The sequence below is a fragment of the Sprattus sprattus genome (assembly GCF_963457725.1).
Source record: "Sprattus sprattus genome assembly, chromosome: 4".
Lineage (NCBI taxonomy): Eukaryota > Metazoa > Chordata > Actinopteri > Clupeiformes > Clupeidae > Sprattus > Sprattus sprattus.
The window spans coordinates 3,727,833-3,751,284 of NC_137923.1; the positions used below are offsets into that span (position 1 = coordinate 3,727,833).

Here is a 23,452-nt window from a genome sequence, read left to right on the forward strand (position 1 = left end):
GACAGATACATGTAGTGGAGTGACTATTAGCTTTTCTGAGGGTTCAATTGACAACAGAATAGGATCTAGATCTTTACCAGCCTTATGAGTAGGAGGGCTGTGAACAAGACTGATAAAAATGTCCTGGTGGATGATAATTAACCTACAGGTATAACTTGAAAGGATCGGTTAGTCATAGGGAGTCATAGCTGTGCGCAGGCAGCAGCTGTGTTCATTTCCAGTCCTTAGAGACTACAAAGCCTGTTCCACATCCTCTTCCAGGAAAACGAGAGAAATGGGAAAAGGCATAATTAATCAATAGTGCTGCAGGTGTAGGCTACAGTGTTTTCTGGACTTATCCATATTTCAATGAGAGCAAATAACTGAAGGGCTAATTGCGTGGCCAGAACAGGAATGAAATCGTACACTTTTTTATGACTATTATTATTATTATTATTATTATTATTATTATTATTCATAATAATAATAATAACAATGTTGTTTTTATTTGATTGTTTTTTATTTTATTTTGTGTTTTAAATTGATACTTTTGTTGTGTGTAATGTTTTTCTAATGTTGTGTAAGCCATATACCATATACCTTGACCACAATTAAACAAAGTATACTCAGTGTTAATTAGGTAATGACTGAATGACAACTTGAAGCTAGTTAACTGTAATGGCATGCTGTATATGAAACTTCGGTATGAATCCCTACATATGAAACTTCCGTATGAAATTAAAACTTCCGTAATAGCTTTTTTTGTTGCCTACTCCTCAAAAATTACAAAATTATTACACATTCTGAAAGGGCAATTTCTCTTGAAAAGATTTCTGAATGTAGTGTAGGCCTAGGCCTGTTTATAGTGGTCACAGTACTAATAAGCAATACCAGCCTCAGCCCACTTAATATTGCTGTAGGCAGAGGCAGACTCTCAATTCACAAGCAGCCTTGAGTGATGCTGTGCACTGGCTGTCCACTCAACACTTCCTCTGAAGACGTTTAACCGAAAGCATCAACACAATTGCTGAAACATTGTTGCCATCTACTGGACGAAAGTGATGCATTCCAAATAAGTATTAAAATGGCATAAAAGTTGAAATTATATGAAAACATGACACCACCTTACTTAAACATTAAGACTATTTTTGATTTTTTTTCCTTTGAATAAAATGCATATATTCATGTTATGGCATACTAGCCACTGCTAATGGCAATGTTTTGTATGCCTTTTACTTTGACATTGTAGCTTCCGGAACAGGAGGGAAACTCTTCCGATTCACAAGGAGCATCAAGATGTCTCCGACTCTGCTGAACTTTGTCGAAGCTAAGGATAAATTTACGGTATGTGGCAGTGAAATCTTATTATATATAATATGGCTGTGTAGATATCGTCACAATTTAACTAGAATCTAATTTACAGGTTCACTGTGCAGGTTCTCCATAAACTGAAAGTTGACTAGGATACCTTAGCTAACAAGCTACTTGCTACCCAGTTAGCTACTTGGTTCCCCAGTAGAGCTGTCTGGCTACGGTACTTAGCTAGTTACCTATTTGTCAACAGTACTTAGACAACCATACACTTTCGGCCTACTGTCTACTAACAAACCAATCCACAACTTGGCTTGAAAGTTTTATTGATTTGATGTCGATTAGCCCGATACAGAGAAATACTCTAGAGATCAATTTATGTTCTCGTTGACTAGCCTGCTAACTTACTCAAATCGCTGCAATAACTGTAACGTTAATAGTTGATCTTTTGTCTTGTTGCTTACGTTCCGTATAAGTGACGATGTTCGATTTCCAAACGTTTAAATATGATATTTTGTGATGTTACATTTTACAGGCTGCAATTACAAGTGCATTGGATATTAAAAACAGCAAACCATTAATACATGCGTTCAGTCATCTGCCTGGAAAGTAAGTGTTGCTTTTAAACCAGGCTATCGTTACCACCTCCGTATCAGACATTAATATTCTGTAGATTGCAGCGATTTTATTTCCTCAAATTTTTCATCTCTGACCCTTTTAGTGAAGCAGAGAAGAAAAGCACACTCGACCAAGCCTTACGAGGATTCCTTGAGATGGAGATTGTGAGTTGGCCCAGTATACCTGCATGATCAATGCACTTATGGACAATGCACTTTAAGACTTTTACAGAATGCTTGAAACCTTGCGCCTGTTGACTGTTATGTTTTGTGTTTGCAGGTGAAGCAGGGCAACTCCGATGTTTCCCTTGCTCTTATTTACATCAGTATCGATGGGGTCACTGAAGGTGTGTTGCCTCTCATACAACACATATCATGATAAGAAGTGGTGACACTCCAAAGTAACTCCACAGCTGTAATAGCTGTAGAAGGTGATAGACATATATCCAATGTCTTGCCAAAAGTTGAATGACGTTTTTGTATTTCTTTTCATCACTTAGGAGTCTGCTCGGCAACAACACCTTTCCTGTTGTTAGGCGATGTGCTTGACTGTCTCCCGCTCGACCAATGTGACAAAATATTTTCTTTCGTGGAGAAAAATGTCTCCACATGGAAGTCGGTAGGTTAAGACCTGTTCAGTGTCTGATGGTTATACTTGTAGTGCAGTTTTAAAAATAGATTATAGATTCAAGCAATATTAGTCCTTTGCTTGGAATTGAAATGAACAGTGAAAAAACTGTTACGTCTTGTTCCCTCAATAACTACCTCACTCTCTCATCCACAGAATTCTTTTTACTCTGCTGGGAAGAACTACTTGCTAAGAATGTGTAACGGTAATGCAAGTTTTGTAATGTTTGTAACGTCTTGCACACTGGGATATTTTGACCTTCTGCGAGGAGCAAAATATCACTAAGCAGTCATTCATGCGGTTTCTAACAGTGGATATCTGCAATGAAAAGCCTGCCTCATGAAAACGCTTTGTTTTGTGTAGATCTTCTGCGAAGGCTCTCCAAGTCTCAGAACACGGTCTTCTGTGGTCGAATCCAGCTCTTCCTAGCAAGACTATTTCCTCTTTCGGAGAAATCAGGTATCCCCTTGAATATAAAGGACTAAAGCGTAGGCATTTTCAATGTTTGCTTCCATAGATCTGAGTTTGCATGAGTATGAGTGTCCTGTGGAGTTGTAGGTGTTGTTCTTGTGATTTTGTGAATGTTTCCTGTATGTTACTGGAACATGTCGGCTAATGTTGGGTGGAGTTCTGTGTTGTTCATCAGAGTTTGTTGCTTCCTGTGTTTTTCCAGGTCTGAACCTGCAGAGTCAATTTAATCTTGAAAACATCACTGTTTTTAATAAGAATGAACAGGAGAGCACACTTGGCCAACGAGTAAGTATAGCAATGTGGCTTGTACTATATTGTGCTCTTGTTGTTCTGAGTGTGTTTGGTAAAATGTTCTTGCTGAGCATGTCTGTCGCCTCACAGCACTCGGAGGAAAAGGAGGATGGCATGGACGTTGAGGAAGGCGAGATGGGTGATGAGGATGAGCCAGCGCCATGGTAAAGCCCGATATGCAATATATGCCATTGATGGATAAAAATGTGTGTTTTCCTGGAAAACGTGTCATATTCTGGATGATTCCGGACTCTTGAACGGTAGTTTATGTATAGTGAGTTGTTATTTGACCAAAAACTTTCTCTTTTTGCAGTTCCATTCCCATTGATTACAACCTCTACAGAAAATTCTGGACTATCCAGGACTACTTCCGAAACCCTGTCCAGTGCTACGAGAAGGTCTCATGGATGACATTCCTCAAGGTGCTACCCTGAATCTATAGAAAATAAAAAGGGGATGGTTTCCGGAAGGCAGGAGTAGCCCTAATCCAGTATAGTTACTCTAGAACTTTCATTCATGCTATGTTGAAGGGGCATTTTAGTTTGACCATGGGATTAATCCTTGTCTGGGAGACATCCTTTTAAACTTTGCTCTCTGTAATGGAATTGGTTGTTTACTGACTTTATTATGTACTTGATTTTGCCGTAGTATTCTGACGAGACACTAGCAGTTTTCAAAAGCTATAAACTGGACGACACTCAGGCATCAAAGCGGAAGCTGAATGAGTTGAGGACACCTGGGGGCGAGCATGTCTACTTTGCCAAGTTCCTCACCAGTGAGAAGGTTGGTAGTCCTACCACATGCCTCAGACACTTGCTAATCTTTTCATGAGAATAAAGAAACATGACCCTTTTGATCTTGCTGTTTTCCCAGCTGATGGATCTTCAGCTCAGCGACTGCAACTTCAGGCGGCATATCCTCCTGCAGTACCTCATCCTGTTTCAGTACCTCAAGGGCCAGGTCAAATTCAAAAGGTAAGCAGGGGAAATCTTCTCTCCTTTTTCTCCTTCTGCTATGTTTGTGTGCCTCAGAAAATGACTGAGTAGTACTCTGGGATGAGTTACATGTGGGCTCTACCGTCTCCCCTTTTCAGCTCCAGCTGTGTTTTGAATGACGATCAGTGTTCATGGATGGAGGAGACCACTAAACTTGTCTATCAGGTATGTTTTTTTTAATTTGCACAGAGGTTTTATTCAGTGTTTGCATTCAATGGTGTAGTTCACATGCTATGTGTAACAGTATAAACCTGATCTTGTTATGTGTTTGTGTCCACCTCAGTTGCTCAGAGAAACTCCTCCTGACGGTGGCAAGTTTGCTGCTATGGTTGAGGTAAGTTCATAAAAAAATGACTACCTCAAGCATGTTATGGATGGACTTCCTTGCCAAGGTAATGGTAAGACTCTAACATCTTTATCTGATATTTCTGCAGCACATTCTGAATAAGGAAGAGAACTGGAATGGATGGAAAAATGAGGGGTGTCCCAGCTTTGTGAAAGAAAGGTCTGTGCAAAACATTCATGGGGATATTTTCTTTTTCTCACAGATAACTAAAGAATACAGCCAGGGAGAAGGTACATTATGCATTACATACAGTTGAATCATGTTGATTTTCCTCCCCTTAGACCTGCAGAGACCAAACCCACACGGCCCACTAGAAAGAGACCAGCTCCAAAGGACTTTCTGGGCAAGGGCCCTGACCGAAAGGTCTTTATGGGAAAGTAAGAAGATTCCCTGGAATACTTTTTTTTTCAGTGCAATTCATGATATTTGTGAAGATGTTTTTTTCCATGGGAAATCAGACTGTAACCTTTTCTTTCTTTTGATGTCAGTTCTCCCCGATGACTTTTGGATTGCTGAAAATTGATGGATGTTGTTTATTTGTTTGTTGTCACAGTGATGAACTTACACGATTATGGAACCTCAGTCATGACAACATGGATGCATGCAAGTCAGATAATCGGTATGGTTTCTTGAATTGTTGGAAACTTTTTCAGATATTGGAAGCCAGTTATGGCTAGCACATTCATGTGTACTGTAGCCAGTACAGATGTTTTTGTGAGAAGCTCATGGGAATTCTTGTGTTCCTCAGAGAGTTCATGCCATCCCTGGAAGAATTTTTTGAAGAGGCCATTGAACAAGCAGAACCGTCCAACATGGTGGAAGAGGAATACAAGTATGTGTGAACCAGCTTCTTGAAGGGATCCAATTCATCTTTGTTGATTATATTCTGGAAAGATGTGTTGTGTGGTAGTTCAGCCATTTGCCTGAATAGGAGTTAACATGTTTGTTCTCTACGTTGTAGAGTTGTGCGAAACTCAAACTACGGCTGGCGTGCTCTGCGGCTGTTGTCTAGAAGGAGTCCACACTTTTTCCAACCGACCAACCAACAGTTCAAGAACCTGGCAGACTATTTAGAGAACATGGTCATCAAATTGGCCAAAGAGCTTCCAGTGAGTTGATCCCCCCACCTCCCCTGAAAGACACTTCATCATTTGTATACAATAATGATTTGTTGCATTTGAGTTCTTCCAACTGATCAGCTAATGGTACCCTAACCCTCCCATAGAAGGACCTCCCGTCTGAGGAAATCAAGACTGGCGAGGAAGACGACGAGGATAATGGCGACAACCTTCTCAAAGAAAGCAATGACAGTGAGTTTCAGATTACCTCCAACAATAGGCAATCTTCCACAAAGGGCAATTTGTTGAACCACTTATTTCCACCATATAAAGAGTTACTCTTCAGTAACGGTATGAGGGTCTGCTGGCATAATGAGAAATGTCATACCCATCTTGAAGCATTAAATGTGAAATACAAAAGCTGTGTATATTTCACACTTGTGTCCCACTGGTCATCTTGCATTAAGAAAAAAAAGTTTTTGGAATGCCTCATTGTTTCTTATGTGGTCTGTCTAACCCCAGGCCCAGACTTGCAGAATAAGATGGTGACCAATGAGCAGATGGATGAGGTGGCCGCAAAGCTGGGAGGCCAGTGGAAGACCCTGGCAGAGCACCTGGAAGTGAAGGCGGTGGATTTGCGCGAGATTGAGGCAGACAACGAAGATGCAGAGATGCAGGCCAAGATGCTCTTGGTGGCGTGGCAGGACCGTGTGGTTAGCCAGGCCACCGTGGAGAACCTCGTCACAGCGCTCACCACTGCTGGCTTCTCCAAAATCGCAGAGATTCTCAATGAAACATAGCATAGCCGTTCATCCACCCCTTTTTTATTTTCTTGAATTACCTCCATTTAAATAGCTTTGTCTGTATGGATTATGCTGTGTCAAGACATTTAATTGTTTCATGAAATGTTTTGTAAAATGTCGACTTTAGATGTTTCTTTTTTTGAAATAAATGTTCACATGAAAACAGGTCAAATGTGTGTCAATGACAAGCCATAATTTCTTTGCATAAGTTTATTACCCTTTATGAAAAGCCAGCAGTCAATAACTTATAACAGAAAGGTGTTAGCCTTTGTCTCATTTTTACACAAATGTGGTCAAAGTGTAATTCCTCTAGAGACATTAAGTGATGCAGATCTGAAAACATGGGTGTGTACAGCAACGTACCCAGCAAGATATAAGCCCAACAAGAACCACATGTGCAAGTGTAGTTGATTTTAAAATCTCAGGTGTTCAAAGATACAGTTCATGAGTAGCCAGCTCCTTGCACACTGTTGTAGCAGAGAAAGCAGGCGAAGTTCCACCAATAAATGGGCAACAGCAAGGGATCCTGGGAAAACATTTAATGTAACCTTGCCAAGGGTTTCTGTACAAACCAATTAGTCCATTAAAATTTCTATAATGTCCGTTGAATACTATAGTACTACGGTATAAGCATGAACACCATCATAGGCTTCAAAAATATACAATGTTTATATATAAAACATTAAAGAAACAGGAAATAGACTTGCACTCCCCTCCCTTGTGTTACATTTGAGGACTGATCACCATGTCAAAACCTGTTTCTCCACCCTCAACCTGCCGCTTCAGTGGTGGTGCACAAATTAGACTAAGAAGCATTCATGTCACTTTACAAAACAAAACAAAAATTAAATAAAAAAATAAGGTCAAATTTTAAAGACACTGGGATTTATTGCACATCTATGCAGACAGTGCTTTGAAATGGCAATTTGAATTGTTGGTTTTTATTTTTATTTATTTTTTCCGTTTACTGATCCTTTTCCAGAACTTCGAGACGTCGGGGCCCGTACAGCAGCACATATGCTATATGCCAGTCTCCTCCACCGGACAGCTTCAGGATGTCTTCAGGGGTCACCACACTGACCTTGTCATCGTCAAACTTCACCCACTCATCTGCCACACAAAGCCCAAACAGGAGGAAATCAAACACATACACAGACCTGCCAACCTTGAAGAAAAGTCTTTGAGTACCAGGGGAGTTTCAGTTTGGAAGGGGCTTTGCACATGGTCATCTTCCCACTCACCGCCATATCATCCAGTTATTCAACATAATAAATCAGCTATGAAGAAAACAATACAATCATATGTGATGTGATGACTTCACTACAGCGATGGGTGATGCATTTAACTACAGTGATGAGTAGAATTTCCCCTCTGGGATAAATAAAAAATAAAAATGATAAAAAAAGATCCTATTAAAGTATCTACTCCATCTATATACTTGCAGTGGCACTTGCTCTTCACTGCTTTGCCTCATAGTTTGCCGACTTGGCCTTTCTGAGCAGAGCATCACTGAAGCCTTCCATGGGACAGAGAGTCCCCTATGCAGCCATGCTCACCTTTCTTGTCACCAAGGCGCTTATCATGTCAGTGCTCAGGCTGGCTCTGTATTTGGTCTTGTTTTTGGAAACAAGACTGGAAATAGGTCATCTGACGTCATGATTATTTTATACCTGCAAGGCTGGTCGGTTGACTGGCTGCAGTAGTAGGAGTATATGCCACTTTAGCAGTCTGTAGTCAAACACCTTTGCAGTGGTCACTGTGCTCCAACAGAGCGATTCAAAGTAAGAACAGGGAGTCTCCTGCATACACCAATACACTACACGTGGAGACGCCTTAATCACCTCCTCTTCATTCAGTCTGTGTGTTACAGTGCAGAGGCTACACAACTAAAGTAGTTCTTAACATTCCCTTTCCCAAATGTTCTACATTTTACAACTGCAATGCCACTGGGGAAGAGCACATGTAGATGGGAAGATGTTTTCATGTGGCTGTTGGATGCCTTACCTTCTTTCCTTTTGACCCATGAGACGTAGTGGCCCGATGAGCTTGACCGTCCCTGATGCGTCAGCACCCCCTGCAGGTCGTAGTAGCCGCTGTTGTTGGAGCCCAGATCTGTGCAGCAGGGGGACAGCAGTGAGATGCGGAGATGAGTGGTGGTGGTTGTTGTGGCCTATGCCATATGTTGAATGAAACAATGGGAGCGATTAAACTACATGCAGAGCCCCAAGGGCAGTGTGCTTACCATCTGCAAAGGCGAAAGGCTCATATTTAGGCTCTTTTGTTGTTGTTGTTGCTGCAACAACAGCCTTGTTCTCCAACTGTTCAAGACCAGAAACAAAGAAGCAAGTCAGTTAATCTTGAATCTTCAGCATTAAATTATCTGGTAATTCAATTACAACATTTGTTACACGTAGTAATTAACATGTTGGCGTTATTCAATCTGCACAATTCAGGCAAGGTCTTATTCTGACCGCTAAAGTCTGGACTTCTGACAGCTTAAGTGGCTGAGGCTCTCAGAACCGACCTGTGGTAGTTGCGTGACAACTGAAGACGTTGCCGATATAACAAACTTGACAAAGATGAGCAGGAGGGAAGATGCTCACCTTTTTCGCCTGTTTCTCAAGCTTATCGTCCTCCATCTCCTTGAACTTTGACCTGATTGGCACCATTTTATCTTGGAGTTCTTTTGTGCAGAGCTCATAGACATCCAGCATGAGAGGGAACTTGACATCCTAAGAAACACAAATAACACAATGCATCATAATATCCAAATAACCTGTACTGCACATTAACTATGTATGGGTAGAGGTTTACCAGTACCTTTGGGTAGAGATTAAAAATATATATTTTTACCTTAAGGACTTTGGCATTAACGGACTCCTTCTCCTTGTAGAAAAAGCGAACCATCTGAACAGTCAGGTATGCAGGCAGTCGACTGACTTTCGACTAAAACATTAAGAGTAGAGTACATGTTGAGAAGCCTTCACACGGAACATGTCAATGCAGCAAACATATAGACAGTGTTGTGCAAGTTCACACAGAAAGGTGAGATTTTTACAGTCGAAAACTTTATTAGACAGTGTGTAAAAAATCCTGGACATAATAATAAGGTGCATCGGATGTACTCGCCGAGTCTGCGTGTCTGTTTTCACTTTCACTTCCCATTTATACATGAGACAGAGAGCTATTGTCTTGGAATACGTTGTTTGTTTGGTTTAGGTTAGGCTACATCCTTAAATTATACTGTTATAGGAGGGGTTCAGGAAATGTGTAATCACTGAGGGTCATCCGATTAGAATGGAGGAAAATTAAGACTTGGATATTCAGTTTGATTCTTCACTCATTGTATTGCATTAACAACAATGAATGCAATATGATAGGTGGGTGTATGTTTGTATGTGTGTGAGTGTGTTTGTGTGAAAGTAAAGTACAAACAGAAAATATACATTAATTAAGCCCTGTAGTACCATTTAAATAGTGAATTATACAGGGAACTATCATAAGAATTCAACCTCTTAAGCAATGACATGCTACTAGCTTAATCTAAGATCAACAAGGGAATGTACACTAAATGAAAGACCACTCAAAAGTTAGCAAAGGTAAACCCTGTAACACTCGTATTTGTACATTAGCAGCTTATGCTAAGCGAGTCCACGAACAGTGCCATCATGCTAGATTAATTAAGTGACAGTGCCGGAAGTTTGCCTTTGTAGCCTACCTTGTCATTACGTGTTTGTTATATTTTAACTTGCTCATAATTGTTATGGGATACATGGACAAACACAACTTTCAATTATGTGAAAATATGCCGAAGTTATCTGCCACATATGCCGTGAAGCAACATCGAAACACTGTACTGTGGGGAGTAGAGTCACATGACCAACGCAATTACCAAATATGGTCATTTACCGAAACATGCTCTGTCTGGGCAACTAAGAAAATAATTACTACGGCCTTTTTAACAGGTAGTGAGCAACAACACGGTGCAAGCATTCGATGTAGACAGCGTCTTTCCTCAGTAGAAGGAATATATTCCTATTCCGTAACATTTTAGCTAGACCTCAGTGGCACCGGACCCAGATAATATGAACGTGTTCACTGTTCAAATTAATTATGTCATTAAGTTGCGTTCAGTTCATCGTCTCATAAAAATCACCGCGTTCAAGCACAACACTGCATATAGACTGTCCTGTCAAATGAAAAGTATGCCCTGAAAGGACTAGCCACAGATTATCAGACAACGTGTCACGCTTTGCTAAACACTTACCATTAAAAACTATGGTACTATACTTACAAAAATAAAATAAAAACATCCGGATAAACTTACTGATTTTATATAGAGGGCATTTCTGTCTAAGGATGGAGAAAGTTTCGTGATTTCCTCTTGTAGTCTCTGGAAATGGATACAAAAAAAACTATGTTAACACTGATACTGGAATGATGAGAAGTGAATTTTGCTGTGGGCACCTACTGGATCTTCAATCTTATATCTAAATCATGACAATGTCCCATGCTCACCAGTCTGAGCCCAGTGGCCAGGTATTTGACTTCCTGGTTGATGAAACAGCTGAGCTGGAGGTGGCTCTCAGTGCCTTTGGTGGGCTCCTCGTCCTCTGCCTCTGAGCATTTCATACTAGCAAAGACAGGTGTTAAGGAAGCAATCCAAAAAGACTTGTCAAAATGTACTGTCAGAGCATGTTAGGTTTTATGAATAGAACATTAGAAAGGATACGTGGTTTCATATTCCACACCAAAATACTGATCGATGAAATTCTTCTTGGCGGAGGCTGTGGCTGCCCCACTTTCATCCCCGGTCTGTAGAAAGAGATGAAAACCAAACATTGGTTTAAAAAAAAAAAAAAAATGTTTTCTTTAAAAACTGCAGACATCTATGGGAGGACCTGCTTCTGAAAATGCTATCATTCATTCTTCATTGAGATTCCACTCACCTCCATTGGAGTTTCAGGTTCCTGTGGTTCTAGCTTCTGCTGAAGCACTCTCATCATCTGCAGCCAGCATTCGTTAGCGTCCTGGAAACATATGCAGGTGTTAAACCACCTCAAGGAGTGACTTGTTGAAGCAGGCATTTGGAACTGATACTGCCAGCACTCATTGCTGAATACCATTTGCAACCATCAATGGTAGCAGGGCTGTTATGCATGCCTGTCTACACTCATATATTCGTAGAAATGAAAACAAAAACTTTGATATGAACACGACATTTTAAAACCATGTCGATCCATTACATGCATGTCCTATACACTCACATTGTGTACCTACATATAATGGGTACATCAAAAAATCCATTTAGATAATGTTACTATTTCAAATATCCCTCAGCAATGTCTACACACTGGTCATTAAACCTAATTTATTCCAGTGTCTGGGAGAGTACCATTAAAATGTTCCACAGCAAAGGAACTACAGTCCAGTTAGACAGCTCAGAAAGGACAGTCGCGGCTGTAATCATGCGAGTAATTTCTATGTCTCTATGCTTCAAGAAGCTTTCGTGAGTTGTTTTTCACGTTTTTACCGTATTGTTTATTATCAACAAAATAAGACATTAGGCATAGAGTCTACTTTACATCACTAAAGGATGAGGACTCATCATTAGACATAATGAACTGAGGTGATTAGGCATGCATCTGTGAGTGTGCCAATTAGACATGACCATTGTTTGTTAACAAGTTGACAATATGTCATTTGCAGTTTTTTTTTTTTTTGCAAAGGGTGTTCTTAAATCACCCTAATAATAATGTTACATAGACACTGAGCAACCATGGACTGTGAACATTTGCGAAAAGAAAAAAAGCTGTCTGAATATCAAATATCAATTCTCCCACGGCATCTTCCTTCAAAATAAGACCATGCGTCATGCAAGTGTGATTTGCTATTGTTGTGGACTAGTACTGGGTGTCAGTCTTATCTACCTGCTGTAGATACTGGCCCTGGTCACCCTTCTCAGCAAACTGTGGGAAAGCCATGTGCAGGAACTGCAGGAGAATAATTGGTGGTATGCTGGAGGAGGTTTTGTCCATCGACTCATATAGGTCACGCAGGGCTGAGGGTAAGAAAAGAAAACACTCTAATAACCAAATCTAAAGCAAAGAGAGAACTCCAAACTCATTAAGGGCAATCCACATTCCCATATCATTTCTTGGCATAAACTGACCTGCCGTGATGTACTGGGATGGTGCACTCGCTCCTGAAGATCGGAGAGCACCAGAATACCTAAATCAAAGGATGCAGTGTTCACAACATGACCCAGAAAAGATGGGACCAAAAATGTATAAATCATTGTAAAATGTACATGTTTCATGACATATTAGGATTTTATTGAAGGGGTGGGAACTGCCTCAGAGGCGACAATACCATCACGATATGTGGGCCATGATACATTATGGTGATTCTTTACATTTTACGATACAGCAAATATTGCGATTTGATTCTGTGGTGTATTGCGATTCATTTCTCCCATATATTACGTTTCATATACTGTATGTCTATGCAGCCTTCTTGGCGCGGTACATTTGCACAACTGAATTCCTATTATTGCCCTAAAGATTGTTTAATGGCTATGTGGAGCCAGAACACACAGAACTTTGCTTTGATTGACGGCTAAATAGGAATAGCTATTTGTTATCCATTACAGATTGTTTCAAATCTGGCATTGTTCCGTATTGTATATATGAAAGAGGCTTCATAGAGCCTACCTCTGAAGGGCATCTTTGAGCTCAGGAACAGACCGCAGACACTGCACTGTAGCATTCATGTAGCAGGTATTGCCCAGGTTTGTCAAACCACATGGCATCTCCATCTAACAGGAAAAATCACAAGTTTGCTTTATATTCCAAAACCTTTTTGTTACAGTTCCTAATCAAGAGATGATCTAATGACTGAAAGTGTGTTAAAGGTTATTTGAAACCATCATGCCAAAATAAAACTCACAGCGGAAGCAAGCTGTTCTTCTGTCATGTCTTCCACAAACATGGGTCTGACAGCAGGTTCCTCAGGCAGGGCTTCGGCAGAGCCCATCATGAGCAGGGTCATGCCCTGTGAGGACAAATCAGATGAACATCTTTGACAAATCATTGAAAGACAAAGCTTCATCCAACTGTATGGCATAATTCGTAGGGAAATAATGACGACATTGCAACCCACGCAATACATACATTTTTTAGTTTGATGTTCCCCCATTCGTCATCCTAACAGAAAGAAAGAAAGGAAAGAGGTTAGTTGTAAACTGTGTGTGGGGGGGCATCTGGCGAATGTCTTACTTTGAACCAGACCTTACCTTCAGGGTTCCTCCTTTGACCATAACCTTCTGTCTGTCTGGTTGTACTCCTGTCAGAGCAAACAGCTGGGCTTTGAAGACCATGGGTGGTTCTTCAGTGTTAAGCTCAACCGCATCGTACTTCTCCTTTCCCCATTTCACATTCACTGCAACCACGTTCCAGAAACAAAACATGCACCTTACCGAACATGACTTTAGCATAAAGAATTGGCAATATAGTTCTGAGCTGGCATAGAGTCAAGAATGACACAGCAAAGTTTCATACACTTGCTAGTCATATGTGCTGAAACTCCAATTGTGTGATGAATACGTAGTTTTGTTGTTGTAAGATACGCAAATGAAGTAGAAACGCAGACAACGCAAATATTTTGGTGTAACCTTACTTTACCGGCTTACTTTTGCAGCCTCCCATGCCATATTAAAATTCACTCTACACACAAGCCAATAAGCATACAGACTGCCTACAAAATACAGAATACAGGTTAATTTATCAATTGCAATCTTATTTACTTGCTAAATTACTTTGGCCTTTTCTTCTGACCAATGAGAGAAATTGGTCGGTTACTCTTTACATGTTACACATGTTTTGTTTAGTAACGTTAGCGAGCTAACTAGCTGGGCAAGGTAGCTGACAGTTACAAAGCTTGTTTGGCTAGCTAACTAGCGATCAAGGAATCTGAACTCATGCTAAAATGTGATAGGTTACTCTGAGATATGAACGTATCTCATGAGATTACAAGGGAGGTGCACTATCTTGAAGCACAAATTTAAAAAGTTTTAAAATACAACGATTAGAAATCAACGGTTCGCATCTCAAACTTACCCGCTAACGTTAGAGTAATGTAGCAGCAGGCTAGCTTAGCCGAGTTGGCTTGCTACAGCTAGCTGAAATAAGTTATGTGTTGACTAAAGTTCGCTAGGGAATGATATCCACATACGTGGGCCTTAAGATGAACGAACATTAAATAGCTTGATAAGCTATTAAATGTCGAGTAGTAAACTGAAATGTTAACTCGTTCGCTCTGCACACTGTCATTCAGGAAACTGTCCATACCTAGCAAGCTAGCACACAATTTTGACTTAAGGCTAACATGCCAGTCATGTCACACAGGTAGTTTAAAGCTAATGTACGCGCCGGTTACTTGACAAGACGACAACTGAAAGCAACCTAAGATAACAGAACAAGCTACATGATCTAATATGTTACATTCTATGGACCAAGTATAAATACAAAATCCGTCTGCTTTTCATAAAAAGTGGCTGTCAGTAAGCTACCATAAATGTTAGCCACCCGCAACGTTATATGCCTGTTGTTAGCTTGCTAATTAGCGAATACAGAGCATAACAGGCCTTATAAACTTGGAAGCTAGCAAGTTAGCTCTTTACATAGCAAACATTGTATTTCCCCATAAGAGCTCAGCTATGATGTTGTAATGATAAAAACAAATTGGAATACGGCGTACCTGTAAAGACGGGCATGTTTTCTTATGATTTGTTGAGTTGTTTAACTCTGATTCCAGTTACCGGGGCGCGAATTCTTACTGCAAGATTTCAGTGAACACTATCAACTTCATTCAAACAGCCTCTCACAATGACGCTGCAACTGCACGCCGACTAAAATCGATGTTCTCTATTTCCATTGACTCGGCCTGGCAGTTTACGGTTTTGGGAGGGGAATGCGGCTATTGTCGTTCTGTGCGTTGTCCACGTGATGGTGGCCTTGTACTGAAAGACGTAGGGCTTCACGCGTTAATGTTTCTGAAACTGCAGTTCAATTCAACCACCTTGCCTTTACCAGACAAACAGCTGTGTTGCCTACAACGTACAACAAACAGTTGATTCATAGTTCACTTAATTTGAATAGTATAAAAGAGCAGGGACTATGTTTTTGTATTTGAATAATGTAGCCTTTTCAAAATATCTAGAAACTGACAGTTGTCTTTTTTGTGTCCAGTTGTCAAATTTGTGAAGTGTTTTACTGATTTTTCAAATTCAGCAGTCAACCCCAGTGGCCCTCACATCCCACGTCATGAAGACAGACACTTGAGCAGCTGCTTCTACGTCACCTGAGACCTCTGACTGAACACGCACTTGACCCCCTGCAGTTCGGGTACAGGGAGAGAGTAGGAGTTGATGATGCTGTCCTCTACTTGCTCCACCGGGCCTACTCCTACCTGGACGAGCCGGGAAGTCAAGTGAGGATTTTCTTCTTTGACTTTTCGAGCACTTTTAACACCATCCAGAAATATTTCAAGGCAAGCTCTTTGTCATGACACCAAGAACAAACTTTTCTGTTGGTTCACCTGTCACAACTGTAGATACCAGTTTTGTGTAACAAGATTACCAGGTGTAATCAGTACAGTTCAGTGTTGTTGGCTTACAAGTAACTGACCTGGGTTCAATTCCTAGGCAATGCAAGATGTTATTGTGAGTCACTTTAGATAGACATGATTGTTGTAGTTGCATTTTTGGGTCACTTTGTCTCATTGATGGCCCATGACTTTCATATGCAATATGTGGGGGAAAATGTCTTCAGCGACACAACGAATGTATATTTTTCCTTCATACATACATTTCAACGCAAATGTTGTGCTGCACCACTGTTATAAAGTTGTATAGTATAGTTGGTAACAAGGCTGCAAACAAACAAAAAAAAAAGCAAAGAAAACTGAATAAATGTTCAGCTAAAACTATAGAATAATCTGTTTTACTGTTTTTCTCAATTGCTTACACACATTTTTCGAAAGCATACCTAATTTTCTCAAAACTCTAAACACAAATCCGAAAAACACACACACACAATGCAAAACCCTACATATCTCCTGCAAAATGCTACTTTGCCTTTAAAACAACATACAAATATTCCCTGTATTTTTATATCATCGACATCACAGGCAATGTTCTCCCTGGCTAAGCAGCGTGAGAAGTATTGCCTAGTATGGCAAAATCCAAGCCTGAAATGCCTCAGGAGCTATATCTGCAAATGCCTCTTCTATGGCCTGTATCAGTGGCTTGAGGATTGCGCTCATACACTTTCCATCTCCAGGCTGAAAAAAACTTCTCCATCGCATTGAGAAATGGAGAGAATGGGGGGGGGGTGTCTAAAACTGAGGTTGGTCGATGAACCAGGTGCGGACTAGACCAGCCCAGTGGAAACTTACGTTGTCCCAAATAACAACGTACCTGGGCTGCTCTGCGTCATCTATCTGGTCTGGTGGATTTGTTGGTAGCAAGAGTCTTCTCTGTCAAATGGGTTAACTATTTGTCATTGCTGTCACACAAATGTCTTTGAGTTTTAACACACTTTTCAAAACAGTTAATACACTTCCCAGAGAAAGACACAAAGCCTAATTGAATAACCATGTCTACACATTGCAGACACTGCAGTAGCAGCCTAATGAAACTGCTCTCTATATTCTAAATATCGTCAGCACCTGTGTGAACTCTCTGTGCACAACTAATCAAGTAGTTCTCAACCTCTAAAATAGGTCAATAGATTGAAGTTGATACCAAGCATGGATCGAGGAGGCCGCCACCAACAACCTCCGCAAGGACTAGGACGAGGACAAGGAAGAGGCTGTGGTAGAGGTAGAGGGGCCCCTGTCAGGGCATGTGGCATTTGTGTAAGATGCTCTAATGAAATTAGGGCAACAGTCATTGATCACATAGTCAATCATGATCTCTCCATGAGAGAGGCTTGCCAAAGGGTTCAGCCAAACCGGATCCGTCATACTGTGGCATCAAATGTTCGTACGTTTTTGCAATGACAATGACACTTTGATGGCCTTTACAGTCAATTTACTGTACTGTGTTTCACTGTATTTGCACTGTCCCTCATCATCCGGGGCACCCTTCCTTCCACATCTCAGCAGTGAATCCTTGTCTGAACAGCTCAGAACGAAACATAAAAAAAATTCCCTACCAGTTTATACTGTGTGCAAGGACCATCATTGTAAAAATGGAAAGTGGCCACCTCTGGGTGTGTACTCTGGGTGTGTTACCTGCTGGTGTGATGCCCTCAAGTTGGCTGCCTGTTTTTCTGCACTGTATTTGCAGAGGTTCAAGCCTTGTCTCAGTGCTGTGTAGTGGGTAAACTGATTGTTGATAATGTAAGGGTGTCTCTTAAACCTATGCAGTAGCAGGTGCAGCTGTTCCAGCAGTTTTTCTTGCATTACTTGGGGATTTTTTGACACCTTTCCTGACGCAGCCTGCTTCACAAATGCATTTTTTCAAAAGGACATACTCTGCAGCCTATCGGATGTCTCTTACAATTTAATCCAATAACATGAGAGCATGATTGAGTCTGACCACACTGCGTTAAAACTGTGCAGTATCCGGTTATATGGACTACTACACCATTACAGACATCTGCATTCAACTGATTACACAAAGAGGAATCCATGTTGCGTCTGGGATCGGCCCACCAAGTGGGAAAGAAACGTGTTTATCTTGTCAAACCCAACGTCATATGTGATTAAACATGCTTGACCTACCAATATTTGAAAAATGACCAATCATCTGCACTGCCATCTCAAGAGCAGCTGAAGAGGGCACATTAAACCACTGGGTTGAACTAATAGAGTGAAATCGGTTGCTATTTTTACACAGCCGATGGGTATTATTACAGGTAAATTACACAGTCAAATAAAACAAGTTAGACAGAAAGATAGACAATAGATTTGTATTTCACAACATCAGAGGCCTTGTCATCCTGTAAATTGCAAACACAAAATAGATGGGAAGCATTCACTATATACGTTTGCCAGAAATGGCAAGAGAAGCTCTTGTCTCATAGGGAGAATTTAATGTCAATTGGAATCTGAGTGATTGAGTCGGACTAACATGACACTTTGAAAACAAGCTTTACAACATGATAACACTATATGGCATTTAACCAGAATACGTAATGTAAGCTCTGTCAAACAAATTAGCTAACATTAGCTATCAACAAAATTAGCCAGCAAACTGCAATACTGTCAATCATCATCCAATCATTTCAGGGCATGTCTGTGCTTGATTTAAAAAAGTTCAAAATAACCACTTTTTTTAACTTGTTACACAGCTGAAATAATAAAACAATTGACTTAAGGCAAAGTCACTCAGCAGCTGTAAGACTTTTGGACCTCTACTGTAAGGACTTGTTATATAGCTCAAATAATAAAACAATTGAATTAAAGCAAATTTACCCAGCGACTGTAAGACTTTTGGACCTCACCCTAACTCCATACTTAGTATATATAATCTATACCTATGCGTAAGTGTTTGTACGAATATGTCCATGTTGATGGTTTTGATCAACAGTGAATTGTGTCTGAGGGCTTTAATGCATGATTGGAATGATCCGGTGCTAATAGGCCTAATTATTATTATTTGGAGATCCAGGGCTTTTCATACAATGACACCACTGGGCACCATTTATAAATGTGCACACACCCCCACCAGTTTAACTAGCCACCATATAGTAGCTACATAGCCTGACGTCCTTAGTATGTACTGAGTAATACGCTTTGTGAATATTTAAAATCCCCATGTTATTTACAGAAAATTGCTCTGACACAGAGCAGGCCTTTGCCAAGGCCACGTGTCAGCAAATTAAAAAATAATTATTGGATGCGCTCCATGATTCAGAGCCGCTACAAGATTCTTGGCCCATGCTACACCCCTCCACCAAGTTTCTTGAAAAATCAGCCTAGTGGTTTTTTGCATAACCCTGCTGACAACCATAACCTCCTTACACAACCCACCATCTTTACCAAGCTGTAGCGCCACTTGCTGTTTCGATGCATTTATTGGCAACTCGTAAAAGTGTTTACATTTGGAACGTATACAAGCAGGAAAAACAGTGCCAAAACTCACATGATCCACCAATGTGGTAGTTTTTGTGTAGTTGGAGAAACAAATGTGTTGCATTTGTAAAACCAATGAAAAAAGGTGGTGGTGCAGTTACAATTCCAGCTTCAACTCCAGCTTCAAATCGATTAAGTATCAGTTGCATATTTATTAGTTTATATTTATGTTATATTAACATGAATACGTTTGAATCATATTTGTGGAAGTCGTGTGTTGTTACTTTGTAACAGAACAAATAGCCCAACTGATGCATTAAGTTTGATAGCGTGCTTGATAGTACTCATTCTTACATACTATACTGCATACTAGGGTTGGAGTAGTGTACAGTACAGTGTATATTGGGCTAGTATGCAGTATGTAGTACAGCATTTCGGTCATAGCTATAGTATTTGTGTTTTGTATTTGGAAAGCATGGTATGCATATTTGGAAATCGTGGGGCATTTGAAAATTACATTCGTTAAATCGTGGGGTAGCCAACTGTACTCCATACAGGCGCGCCCTTGCACGACAACTCTTCTAGTCCCGAACGCGCCTCATTACTTCAACACATGCGCACTGAGTCAAATTTCGAAGTTGATTCTCCGGGGTGTTTGAACAGGAAGGCGGACATGTTGGCCAGGCAGTGCGAGAAAATCGGGCACAGTCTGTTTTTCGAAAAATAACATCGCCTGAAATATATGTGTATTTTAAAGTATTAACGTAAGCTTCCGCATGTATAGTTAAAAATAGTTGTTCTGTGAAGATGCTACATATAAGACGGACGGACTGCAATGGGACGTTTTAACAGGATGGTGTTTTAAAGTGATCGAATTTTGGAAGGCGAAGTTTTTTTTCGCCACTTCTACTTTGCAGCTGTCAGTCTCGTTTGTGGGTCTTTTTTTTTGCAAAGGCCTGGCACTGATATGGACACGGGCCTGGAGTAATGTGACTACCCGGCAAGCCATCTTTGTAACTTCTGTTTTATCTACTTGGTGTATGAACGCAGTCAGATCATTTTCTTTTAAATTGTGCTGCACACCACTTGGTCCCACTGCGGCAGTCTGGAGAGCCTTGGTAATCTGTTGCTGCTAGCCAGCTAGCTAGCTAGCTAGTTTCTACTTTTTCCCTTTTTTGTCCTGCTAGCTAGCTAGCGAAGTTGTCATTGGCGATAACAACGTTAACTCTGCGGAAACAACAAGCCTTATGTTTTTCCTAAAATGTGGGTTTTGGTCATCCGGTGTTCTTTTCTACCATACAATGAGTGTGAAAAACTGAAAAGACACACAACCCTTCTTTGATCATACATCCACTACTGTTAAGTGCACGAGTCAACGCGAAGGAAGAAGTTTGAGAGCTCATCAGTAAGCTAGCTAGCTCATAAGGCTAGCCACAATATTTTAATCACTGCTAGCGCCGGCGTGGAACTCAGTTTGACAGCAAAAATGTCTTCGGAGGAAAGTTTGGCGGCTCGTTTCGAGAAAATCGATTCCATGTTAAAGGATCCTAAATCAGAAGTCAACACCGACTGCTTACTGGTAAGCATCTTGTTGATGTTATATCAGCATTACATATACATTTTTAATCCTATCCAGTTGTACTGCTTTTGAAAAGAAATTAGGCTTTGAAGTGACGTTAACGTATCGATACCTAAAGCATGAAATGTAACCTGTAGTCTGCTGATTCATTTGGTAACACAGGTTTATTGTTATAGAAAGACTGTGCTCAAGGGAAGGATAAGTTAGCGTTAGCCTGCCACCTAATGTGGAAGACAAACGTTAGTCCATAAACTACCTAATGAACGTGTTTTTCCTGTGCAGTTAACCTTAGCTGGCTAATTTGGGAACTGGCCTACCAACTAATGCAACTAGTTTGCTTTTTACTAAAATGCACAAATTAGACGTGAGCTAGCTGAGGTTAAGGTTAGTTGAAGTACAGCTTTGCTATGTGACTAATTTACAGTTGAGTAATCACGATAACATTTTACAATACTGAAGACCTGCATTCGAAAAGTGTATAGGTGAGGAGGACGTGGGAAGATAGTTATTTGACGGTACGTTAGGATGTACATCATCCATCGTGACCTCGTAGTTTGCTGTAAATAACGAGCCAGTGACCTGTCACAAAAAATGTTAGCGGCAGTAATAGTAATTTTTATGTTTCTCTGCAGTTATTTTTCTGTGCTTTCCTATTCAAATTGTTAAGGTCACCTACACCCACTTAACACACAAAACAATGTTGCACAATGCACGTTCGTCCTGAAGAGTCTCAGATGCTTATCATTTTATTTGTATGTGCATGAAGTAGGCAGGCACTTTAATGTCATCTTATGATATTCATTGTGACAACCATTGAGGTTCTCAGCCATACCCTTCACCATGATTGAGCATTTGACATTTGAGAAACTGAGATTTCTGCTTCCTTATCCAGTCATGGGAAAGGCTATAATAGCGGGCGAAGGCATTCGATTAGTTAATGTTTGGGTTCCTGCGTGAAGAGCCGACGAAGTGGGGTCTGTTCTTTTCAACTCGTATAATTCCCCTGCCTGCCTGAGCCTGCCCTCTCATCTGCATCAATTCACCTGCTCGTGCATCTGCCTCCACTGCTTCCTGTGGCTCTCACAGCTCATGATGCGACTTGTTTGGGGAGGCTGCCACGTGCAGCGCGATCAGAGCACACATACACACACCTCTTGGCTGCAGTTCGTCTATGAGATACATGGATTATGCAAGGCAACCAACCCCCCCCCCCCCCCCCCACACACACACACACACACACTCCCACTCCTCCCCGTGGGCACGCAGGATGCACAGGCAGTGGGGCTCAGGCATTATAACTGATCCCAGTGTCCCGGTGGGGCACCGCATAGCATCATCTCACTGAACCGCCCCAACGTCTGACTGCTCTGACCTGTATAATTATGCTTTCATAAAGGGGACTCTGGCTTCTGTCCATTTGCTGTAATGATGGCTGCGGGGCATTCACATTATAGATGGTCTGTAGGTCACTGTAATGTGTGGGTGGAATGAAAGCAGAGGAAGGGACACTCGATTCAGGAAGTCTGAAAAGATGCATTTGTCTATTATCATCTGTTATTTAAACATCCCTTTTTCTTTGATTCTTTTCTTTGATGAATCCAGCATGTTATTGCTGGTCTTTGAGCACATCATGTGTATCAGCCTGTCTAATGATACCTCCCACAGACATGCTGATTTATGCTACATAGTAAGCCATGCAGTACACTTGCATCTGGAGTCTGTGCTCTAACTCAGGCGTACGTTGAACATTCATTTTTACATAACAATTTTGTGTGGAGGAACAGGCTTTGCGCTCCATTTCCTCAGTGTTCCTCTCAAAGCAGCGGAGTAGACCAGTGGTGGAATGTGTTGCTTGCTTCTGCCTGGGAACTTGCCCTCACCTAACCATGCACACAGCCCAAACATGAATACTAATGATCTGTGGGGACTATATAGCAGGCAGCTGAACACAAGGGTGTTGTTTTTTCCCTTCAGAAGTCTCGTCAGATCGATGAATGGAGGCCTTTGCTCAGCCCTTAGCACCACCACCCTGCTACTCCACCCACTACTTAATAAAATTCCGTGCTAATCAAATAACCTCTTGTCTCGGGCTCGCTGGGAGTGCTGTTTGTGTGTCTCAGTCATTCTTTATGACCAAAGAATAAAACACTATGGCTATGAGGTGGCGAGCACTAATCATGAAAACAACACTATCTAGAGCTCTGAGTGTGGAGAGGTGAAGCAGGGAGTAAGCTGTTAGGTAAGATTTACTGGGCTGCTTCTTAGAAAAATGGAGAGTTGGTTGGTTGCATGCA

General features: G+C 41.0%; 3 protein-coding genes across 6 annotated transcripts in view; 2 read left to right on the forward strand and 1 right to left on the reverse strand.

The window, feature by feature from the left end:
- Positions 1-1,262: 1,262 nt before the first annotated feature.
- Positions 1,263-6,659, forward strand: thoc1 (THO complex 1). 2 transcript variants are annotated; one of them, XM_080836124.1, is made up of 21 exons: positions 1,263-1,323; positions 1,826-1,899; positions 2,012-2,072; positions 2,188-2,254; positions 2,408-2,526; positions 2,692-2,740; positions 2,899-2,994; positions 3,209-3,291; positions 3,388-3,461; positions 3,611-3,719; positions 3,946-4,080; positions 4,171-4,271; positions 4,391-4,457; positions 4,576-4,626; positions 4,727-4,797; positions 4,920-5,015; positions 5,192-5,257; positions 5,387-5,470; positions 5,600-5,747; positions 5,864-5,948; positions 6,219-6,659. In XM_080836124.1, exons 1-21 carry the CDS (start codon positions 1,276-1,278, stop codon positions 6,494-6,496), a joined length of 1,962 nt encoding a protein of 653 aa, XP_080692250.1. In that variant the 5' UTR covers positions 1,263-1,275; the 3' UTR covers positions 6,497-6,659. The 2 variants fall into 2 exon arrangements, with proteins under 2 accessions (XP_080692250.1, XP_080692249.1); XM_080836123.1 differs by having other exon boundaries at positions 3,209-3,461.
- Positions 6,660-6,694: 35 nt separating this feature from the next.
- Positions 6,695-15,397, reverse strand: usp14 (ubiquitin specific peptidase 14 (tRNA-guanine transglycosylase)). Its single transcript, XM_080837864.1, has 16 exons — positions 15,257-15,397; positions 13,794-13,939; positions 13,672-13,704; positions 13,448-13,552; positions 13,213-13,316; positions 12,672-12,730; positions 12,430-12,560; positions 11,449-11,529; positions 11,232-11,314; positions 11,018-11,132; positions 10,827-10,892; positions 9,353-9,445; positions 9,103-9,231; positions 8,742-8,817; positions 8,504-8,611; positions 6,695-7,609 (listed from the first exon to the last, which is right to left on the reverse strand). The coding sequence occupies exons 1-16, from the start codon at positions 15,270-15,272 to the stop codon at positions 7,464-7,466; spliced, it is 1,491 nt and encodes a 496-aa protein (XP_080693990.1). The 5' UTR covers positions 15,273-15,397; the 3' UTR covers positions 6,695-7,463.
- Positions 15,398-20,284: 4,887 nt separating this feature from the next.
- Positions 20,285-23,452, forward strand: part of rock1 (Rho-associated, coiled-coil containing protein kinase 1) — a 38,218-nt gene continuing 35,050 nt past the window's right edge. For all 3 annotated transcript variants that reach the window (XR_013968625.1, XM_080837289.1, XM_080837290.1), the window contains exon 1: positions 20,285-21,158. Coding sequence is in view for 2 of the 3 variants with exons in the window: in XM_080837289.1 (XP_080693415.1) it covers positions 21,066-21,158 (93 nt within the window). In the remaining variant the exon portion in view is untranslated. The remainder of the gene's footprint in view (positions 21,159-23,452) is intronic.